The sequence below is a fragment of the Poecilia reticulata genome, linkage group LG19 (assembly GCF_000633615.1).
Source record: "Poecilia reticulata strain Guanapo linkage group LG19, Guppy_female_1.0+MT, whole genome shotgun sequence".
In the NCBI taxonomy this organism is placed as follows: domain Eukaryota; kingdom Metazoa; phylum Chordata; class Actinopteri; order Cyprinodontiformes; family Poeciliidae; genus Poecilia; species Poecilia reticulata.
In genome coordinates this window covers 26,969,491-26,978,732 of record NC_024349.1, presented here as the reverse complement: position 1 = coordinate 26,978,732, position 9,242 = coordinate 26,969,491, and the positions used below count along the sequence as shown (strand labels likewise).

The following is a 9,242-nucleotide window of genomic DNA, read 5'->3' as shown; positions in this document are numbered from 1 at the left end:
AAGTCTTCGAGCTGCGATGTAAGACGCTGGTTCTGCTCTCGCTGCTGAACCGCTGCTACGCTACAGGTAGTGATATTTCAGACGGAGCGCCGCTTCTGCTCCACCTGGTAGTGACTCTCACACTGAACCTCTGCTTAAAGCTGCAGCATCTAACCTAAAAAAATACATTTTACATACGTATTAAAACTTTTGCTGTCCTAACATTAGACAGATAATCTCTAAAAAAATAATCGATCTCCTCCCTGCTCTGCATAATTACTCCGCTCAGTCAGAATCAGCCACTCAGAACTAGCAGGAATCAGCTAGCTGCCATGCTATCAGGAAGTTTTTATTCAGTAACTCAGGATTACTTAATGGATCCTGTATTTGCCTTTGAATGTTAAGTTTTATACTTGAATTTTTTTGGCAATGTTGAGAGGTTTTATTTTGGCTCTTTGCATTATTTAGCCTCTTCAGAGCCTTTATATGTTTTCAGTCTGTTAAAGATAGTATTATTKATAGTAGTACAATTTGCACAATGCCTGTTTTGTTTAGTTTTCTTCTTGGAAAAAGTTATCAAAAACAAGTTTTTGTCTAAATTAAGGTGAATTCATGGTTCCTTTTTTGCACATAATGTAACCGGTAGTGTTTATGATAAAAAATAAATAAATAATAATTATGTGATCGGTATCGGTGATCGGCCCTCATGGGTGATCGGTATCGGTATAGGAAAAAACCTGATGGGCACATCTCTATTACAAAGTAACTCAGTTAGCAGTATCACTACACAGCCATTAGAAACAGTCATTCCACAACCGTTGTCTCCTAGCAGAGACAGTGATACTGATCCCCTCCACAACCACTTCAAACTGCGACACAACTAATAACACACACACACACACACCCACACACCCCCGCACACACACACACACACACACACACACACACACACACACAAAACAGTATTAATTTACCATCAAAATGGCCTGTGTGCCACACTCTCCCCCTCATTAAAAAAATGTCCTATAACATTTAAAAGAGCATTTAACATGCTCTTTTAAATGACCCTTTTACTGAAAGTAATGTTATAAATAATCAACTTAACATGACATTCATTATAATGTAAGTGTCCACCACTAACAGAGGATATTGTCACGTTAGATTACAAATTTCAAGTTACATTTAATTCCAGTTCTTGTTCAGATCGTCTCTCTAGTGTAACAGAACTTTAATTTCAGCCAGTTCTTTTGTTCCGATACCAATCTTTTGTCTCGAAAGCACAGTCAATACATTGTCTTTGGAGAGTCTTTTTCTTTTGAATGCAATTCTTGAAACTATATACACTGTGTCTTTAACTCTGTTCTTCAACACCTGGAACTACCCAGGGATGCCAAAGTTCTTTACCGGTTGGGATCATACTCACAGGTAGTTCTTTAACACCTACTTCCACCATGGTTCACTCACCCAGAGCACAATAGGTCAGCATTCTCGGCCGGCGACGTTCTCTCTTTGGGTATCCGGATGCAGATGGTGGTACAGCTGGATCCTCTTCTTCCTCAGAAGGTATTTCTGCGGATGGTTCAAGAAGATCCAGGTGCAGCTCCATATCTTGGCCTCCATTTTCTTGCTCTGGTATGTTGTCCATCCAATTAGTCCGAGGTTCATTCACTTCTGGTGTGTTTTCTTGGTCAGACAGGTCTGGTGTAAATGGTTCAGCATCTGGGTTTAAGCTGACAGCTCAGTAACCACTGTGCTGAGCAGGAGGAAACCGGCACACTAGCTTCATTTCCTCATCCCTCTCACTGACTGAAGTTTTCTCTCGTTGACAAAGATAACATGGAGATGTATTTGACTTAGTCTTTTTAGTCCTTTTTGTCACAGGGAAGCAGGAGGTTCCTATGCAGCACACAACTTTTGCCACCTCCTGGTACTACTTCATACCCTGGGCTGATATCACTTCTTCTCTTTGTGATGATGTGAACTTTATCTTCTCAAAAGGATCTGAGCTTACCAGGACCTCCTCTCTCTGATAAGTTGCGTACAAGCACACTCCCCCCAGGCTCCAGGTCAGCTCCACAACCTCTTTTCTAATATCCTTTTTTTCCCCTCAGTTTGATTAACGGGTGGAGGTTTTGGTTGCAATCTCGTAGGCCTGCTGCATTCTGCTTTGCCAATCTTTAACATACTCAGCATAGCTTTGCTGTGTTTCATTCGGCTGTATGGAGATCTATCGGCAGACGTGGAGATCGTCCATAGAGCAGATAATGTGGCGCAAAGCCTGTGGTGTCAATGCGGGTTCAGTTATATGCGTGCACCATCTTACATAACGACTTTTTCCGTCAGCTTTTTGCTCATTTGTGAGCGTACGGAGCATAGACAGCAAGGTTTTGTTAAATCGCTCCACTTGTCTGTTACCTTGTGGGTGGTAGCAGGTAATGTGGGACCCTTGCACGTGACAACACCTCTGCAATTGAGCCATCAACTGGTTTTCAAATTCCTTCCCCATGTCGTGGTGGATTTTCTCCAGGAAGCCAAAGCGAAGGGCAAAGTCATCAAAGAGTTTTTCCACAACCGTTGTTGCAGATTTGTTTTTTGTGGGGTAGGCCTGTGCAAAGCAAGTGTAGTGATCCATTATAACAGAATATACTCATAACCTTGCTTTCAGGCTTCTACATGCAGAAAATCAGCTGAAACCAGTTCGGATGGACATGTCATAATGGGCATCAGTGGTGCTCTGGCTGCCCTCTGTGGTCGTTTTGACACACTTGGGTCACAAAATGTTCTGTGTCCTGCTGCATTCTGACCCAATAAAACCTGCCTCGAATCAGATTCAGAGTCCTTTCAACCCCCACATGACCCATCTCTTTGTGTAATTCTTGAAACATTAACGGATGATGTTCTTTTGGCAAAACTAGCCAAGAATTATGTCCTGCTTTTCTGTATATAAGATCCCATCATTGCTGATATACACTTTTTGCCATTGCCTCAAGAGCACCCTAACATCTGCAGGCTCAGTTTTCACCAGTCCTCTGGGGGGGGATTGATCTAGGCTTTTATAATACATGACTCACTTGACTTTATCTGATCTGTCCTGGTGTTATTAGGGCAGGCAATGTAAGTGAAGATGTATCACTTGCTAAGTCCAGTGTGTTGATGTGAGCTGTGGTTATTCAGACAGATGGGGCATCTCGAAGCACAGTCACTCCCTGAATTGATGCACTAATCACATCCTGAGTCACCTCCTCAGTGCATTGCTGCAATAAGTCATTTATGTCCAGTGGCATGCGAGAGATGCCATCTGCATCTGTATTGTGTTTGCCATATTTAATGGTGGAATTGAAATCTGCAAGTTGGGCAACCCACCTGTGATCTGTGGCGTTTAACTTGGCCGTGATGAGAATGTAGGTCAGGGGGTTATTATCTGTATACACAGTGAAGTGAAGTGCATGATACAGATAATCTCTGAATCTTTAACATAATACCCACTTAAAAGGGCTATGAATTCCAATTTTCCTGAATGCATGTGATAATTGTTCTCAGGTGGGGTCAGTGTTCCAGATCTGTACCCGATGACAACCATTGTGTTATTCTGTCTCTGATATAGAACTGCTCCCAACCCTTCCTGGGAAGCATCAACATGCAAAATAAATGGTTGGGTGAGATCTGGATACCCAAGGATGGGAGGCTCAGTGAGTTTGTCAATAAGTACGTTTAGTGTTTCTTGATGGCTCTGAGTCCAGTAGTGTTTGAGGGGAGGTTACCTTTATTTCTTGAGGTGCTGCTGTTCTGCCTGGCCTTATGCTTTCCTGATGGTGGATTTTCAAGTTGATTTTCAGGTGGACTGACCAGAAGCTGGTAGAGGGGCTTAGCTATTCTGGAGAAGTTTGGTATGTATGTTTGATAATAGGAGAGAAATCCCAGCATTTTTCTCAGATCTCCCTTCATTGTGGGGGTTCTCTCCTTCAAAGCTTGAACTGGTGCCGCTTCTGCCGGATCCATCGTGTAGCCCTCACCAGAGACAAGACGCCCCATAAATCTCACTTTTCTTTTGAACACCTCACACTTCTTTGGGCTCAGCTTCACTCCTTGCTTCTGGTATCTTTGCAACACAGTTCTCATTTGGTTGAGATGATCTTCAAAACTTGGGCAGAATTCAATTATCATCCAGATAGGGCTGGTATATCACATCCCATAAGCTAATTAGACATTCCTTCATGCTTCTTTGGAACTCTGCTGGAACAGCACTCAAACCGAAGGGGATTCTGATCCACTGGTACAGACCCATGGTCTTATGAAAGCAGTTAAGGGCTGACTTTTCTCATCCAGAAACCCTTGATGGTACGCCTTCCCCTGATCTAATAGAGAATCAGGAGCTGCCAGTGAGAGAATCAAGCATGCCTTGAATCTGGGGAATGGGGTGGCGGTCAGGGACAGATTTTCTGTTTAATTCCCAGTAGTCACAGCACAACCTCAGAGCCCCATCTTTCTTTCTCACACACACCACTGGTGATGCATATGGAGAAAGTGACTGAGTTATCCAGCCTCTATTCAGTAGATCTTGAAGGTATTCTTTAACTTCCTGATGTAATGGCTTGGGAACTGACATATGTTTTCTTCACTGGAGTGGTGTCATGCAGAGTGATAAGTTTCAAAGAGGAAATTAAATCTATGTCATCTTCATCATAGGCGAATGCATGACACTTCTCTCAGTATCTGTCTCACAGTCTGTCTTTGGCTTTCCGTTAAGTGGCTGAGGTCAACTGGAGGATCCCACTGTGTTGGCTTCTGTTTTTCTGCCTTGTTGTTGCTAATCAGAAACCGTGTTGCAGTTGGCTTTGTTCTGGGTGAAGTGTCATCTTTTTGTTGTTCACCATCAGTGATGTTCAACTGTTGTGCATTTACAGTATAAGCTGTATTTACTGCTTCTAGATGAACCAGAACTACACGCTGATGCAGAGTAACATTGTACATTGGTAACATTGGTGTTGGAAATTGGGACTGATACGAATCCTGACCTCTTTGTAGGAACTGTTATGAGACCGTCCTCAACACGGACACCCTCTGGCAGCACTGAGTCCTCCAAGGGAACAAAAAGAAGGTCCTCCCCTCTGAACTGAGCTCCAGTATTAACTTTAACATGGATGATGGTGATTTGCTCAGCTGCTAACTTTATTCGACGTCTCCCTGTGTGCACAGGACCCACATCAACCTGGCTATCTGATGCCTGAATTAGTTTGACCATTGTCTGTGCAGTCTGGACAGTTACAGCAAAGGCTCCACACACATTTTGGATGACTTCAGGTTTTCTGTGTTGAAGTGTGTCGTCTTCTAGCACTTCCTCTATAACATTATAGACAATTATTGGCTGTTGTACCACACTGAGGTCACTTGACATAAGTACTGGTACCAACAGGGGTTCTGCTGAGAGTGAGTCTTTACCCAGTCTAGATTCAACTTCCACACAGTCCAGGAAAGTAATTTGTGTCTGATTTGCTGCAAGCCCAATAAGTGTATCTACCTCCAGTAGCTCATTCAGAGGTCTAACTCGCCGGTGTGGTAAGTGTAATCGTCTCCATTCTTCATTAATGAGACATTCCTGGGCACCAGTGTCCCATAATGTTTCTACTGGAGTGGCATCCAGCTGACAGTGAACAATGCATCTCTTACCTATGAGGTTCAGAAGTTTCTCTCTGCTCTGTGTTTTTGTGATATTTATGGATGGCAATTGTGTACAGCATTGGCTTTATTTATTTGAAGAATACTTTATACTCCTCTGTACAAAATGTTGTATATGTGTAAAATATTTGGATAAATAAGGGTTAGTTTGATCCTGGTACTTAGCCTTGTTAATGACTTTTGTTGCTCTTTTTTGAAGTTTGATTAGTGATTGCTGTGTTGTTTTGTAATTAATTACCCAAACCTCTCTGGAGTCACTTAAATAAGGTAACACTAGAGAACAGTACAGAATGTTAGGGTTAGGCTGGTTCTTTGTGAATAGAAGAGTTTTATTCACTTCATGGATTGTGAACTGAAATAGCAAAACCCTGACTCGTCTTCTTTTCCATAAATTGACATACATTTTTGTTTAAAGAAAAAAAGCAAGAATGTTGTTTCTTTTAAACATCCTTAGGGTAATGCAATTTCTAAGTATGATTTTCAAATACTTGGAAACCTTGAAAATAAACTGGTTTTATGTTTATTAATCCTATGAATTTAGTAAAATGTTCTTCAAATGACTGGAAATGAGTAGCTTTGAGTAGATTTTATCTTAATTTCCAGAGGAGCAAGTTCCCTCTGGGACTGTCACTCCACAGCTTCTTGTCTCATTAATGTTAAAATATAATGGCAGGTATGATGTGGTCTTGAGATTCTGTTTCAAACTGAGTATATACAGCTTTAGAAAAAATTAAGAGATAATTGCAAAATTATCAGTTCTCTTATTTTACTCTTTATATGTATATGTTTAAGTAAAATGAACATTGTCCTTTTATTCTACTGTTTTTTTTTTTTACATTAAAAACGTTTGTTAGGGAAAATGTGGATATGTTCTATAAATAATGTGTTTTGTGGTCAATATTATTTCACTGTTTTATTAATGTGTGTTGCCAGTTTGGATAACCTGACTTCCTATCAAGCCATAAGAATGATGGAATACATGCTAACAGTCACAGACCTGCAGCCCATTGGCGCTTCTAGACACAGGCTAACAGAAGTTATATATTAAATGATGAAATATTGCCCTGATTTTTGTTTCATTCTTTTTTTAATTGCTCTCTAGGCAGCAGTTTAATCACACATGTACATTTATTATTACACTCTAAAAAGAAAAAGTTGAACCAACTTAATTGAATTGCTTCTATGGGTAACAAGCAATTCAATTAAGTTTATCCAACTTAATTTATTAAGTTTAACAAATTCAATATATTCTAATCATCCAACTCAATTTGTTAAACAAACTTATTAAGTATGTTTAAGATAACAGATTTAAGTCACTCTTACTCAAATCATTGAACTTGCACAGCACTTTTCCAGTCACTTTAACTACTCAACACACTTCACATTAGAGTCACATTCACACAACAATATCCATATCCATATGTGTCAGGAGGAAGCTGGAATTGAACCCTGAACCTTCCGATCACAAGATGACCACTCTACCCACAGAGACACATTCGCTTACTGGGGAATCTGTCCCTGGTCAGCTTGAGTCATGGTCAGACGTGGGCTACAAATATGGTATTGAACTTAATTATTTCAAGTAAAGTCAAAGTAAAAAGGTTCTTTAAGGAAACAATTTGTAACTTTTAAATTAGAGTATATTTAGAGGACACTGTAAAAAGAATTTTAGGCTGCAAACTAAGAAGTTTGCAGCAGAAGAAATTTAGTTTGGAACTACTTAAAAGTTTGAGTTGACTTTCTGTAGAATTAAGACAAAGAGATTTTAAATGTTTATTAGAAGAAAATAAATGATTTGAGTAAGAGTGACTTAAATCTGTTATCTTAAACATACTTAATAAATTTGTTAAATAAAATTAACAAATTGAGTTGGATGATCAGAATATATTGAATTGGTTAAACTTAATAAATTAAGTTGGATAAACTTAATTGAATTGCTTGTTACCTATGGAAGCAATTCAATTGAGTTGGTTCAACTATTTTCTTTTAGAGTGTAAGTTTTGAGTTAAATTAGCACAAAAAAGTAAGTTGGCATAGCAAAAGCAAAAGAATTAAGTTAAATTAATATAAATAAGTCCATAAGATGAACTTCAGCCCAAAAACACTTTTTAGAGTGTTGATACTTTAATTAAAGATGAGTTGTACAAGTTTATGTGTGCATCAAACACACATAAACCTGTGTCTGTGTGTCCTCTGTGTTACTATAGCTCTTGGACTCAAAAAGGTTGGTGACCCTTGTTATAGAATTTGGCAGGGGGACACTGAGGTTAAATGTCATTACTCAATATAGTAGTGCCGTGATGTATCTGAAAGGGTTAGGGTTAGGGTAGCCCTATACATAAGTCAGATACATCACAGAGTCCAGTCAGTAACTGTACATATACCTCAGAAAGTATGTAGTTGTGCCCCGGGGTAGTAACCACATATATTGAGCCACTGATGTCACATCAGGAGCGTGAAAGAACATGGGCCAAGATTGACATAGATTTGTTTCACTGAAGTAGTGTGTTGATTATCTGTGTATTTATTTTGTTAAGAATTTTTGTGGCTCTAGTGGCCTTCATAGTGGTAATTGATAGGAAAGTTTGTTGTGAGAGTAAAAAAGGTCAACAGGCTGGAAGTCATGACAAGCCAGGCTTGTTTGTAGCAGAAATATGAGTCCATTCTGTTGGAACCTAGCCTTGCTTTTGGTGATTGTTTTTGTTGCACCTTTTCAGGAGGAGGTTTGTTTTTGATTTAATATTGAATTTTTATCTAGATGGAAGTTAGTTGGTTCAACAAATCATTGTTGATTGTTTAGTTTTTTTTACAAATAACATATTAATAAAATAATCAGATTTTCATATTATTTTGTCTTTCTCCTTATTCTCATAGATTTTTTAAAGCTTTTTTATCATCTATATAATATCAGAAAACGAACCCAACCCATTGCATTATTTGCCTTTGTCTTCAACCTCTTTCACAGACTCTGCAGGACAATGTTTCAGTGAAGAAGATTCTAGGTTTGGTTCTGGCATTTGGTAATTTCATGAATGGTGGGAATCGAACAAGAGGTCAAGCTGATGGCTTCACCCTTGAGATTTTGCCAAAACTCAAAGATGTCAAGAGCAATGTGAGTAAAGAAATCATATTTTGTTAAAAAATTTCAATTTGAAATCATATTTGGGCCTCTTGATTTTTTTTTTATTTGTTTGATTTTTCAGGTTTTCCCACTTGCAAAGCTTGTAGATGACTGTAATTTCTATCATAGGTTCTCTTCAACTGTGAGTGATGGAATCTAAAACAAAAATCCAAAAAAACACAATGTATGATTTTTAAATAATTAATTTCCATTTTACTGTGTGAAGTAAGTATTTGATACACCAGAAAAAAGAAACTTAATATTTGGTACAGAAACCTTTGTTTGCAATTACAGAGATGAGACGTTTCCTGTAGCTCTTGACCAGGTTTGCACACACTGCAGCAGGGATTTTGGCCCACTCCTCCATACAGATCTCCTCCAGAGCCATCAGGTTTCAGGGCTGTCGCTGGGCCACACGGACTTTAAGCTCCCTCCAAAGATTTTCTATTGGATTCAGGTCTGGAGA

At 39.2% G+C, this 9,242-nt stretch overlaps 1 protein-coding gene across 1 annotated transcript in view; it reads left to right on the top strand.

Moving 5' to 3' along the window:
• The window catches only part of fmn2b (formin 2b), a 95,424-nt gene that overhangs the window by 44,517 nt on the left and 41,665 nt on the right, over positions 1 to 9,242 (top strand). The window contains exon 13 of the mRNA XM_008438065.2: positions 8,621 to 8,767. Within this exon, the coding sequence (XP_008436287.1) occupies positions 8,621 to 8,767 (147 nt within the window). The remainder of the gene's footprint in view (positions 1 to 8,620; positions 8,768 to 9,242) is intronic.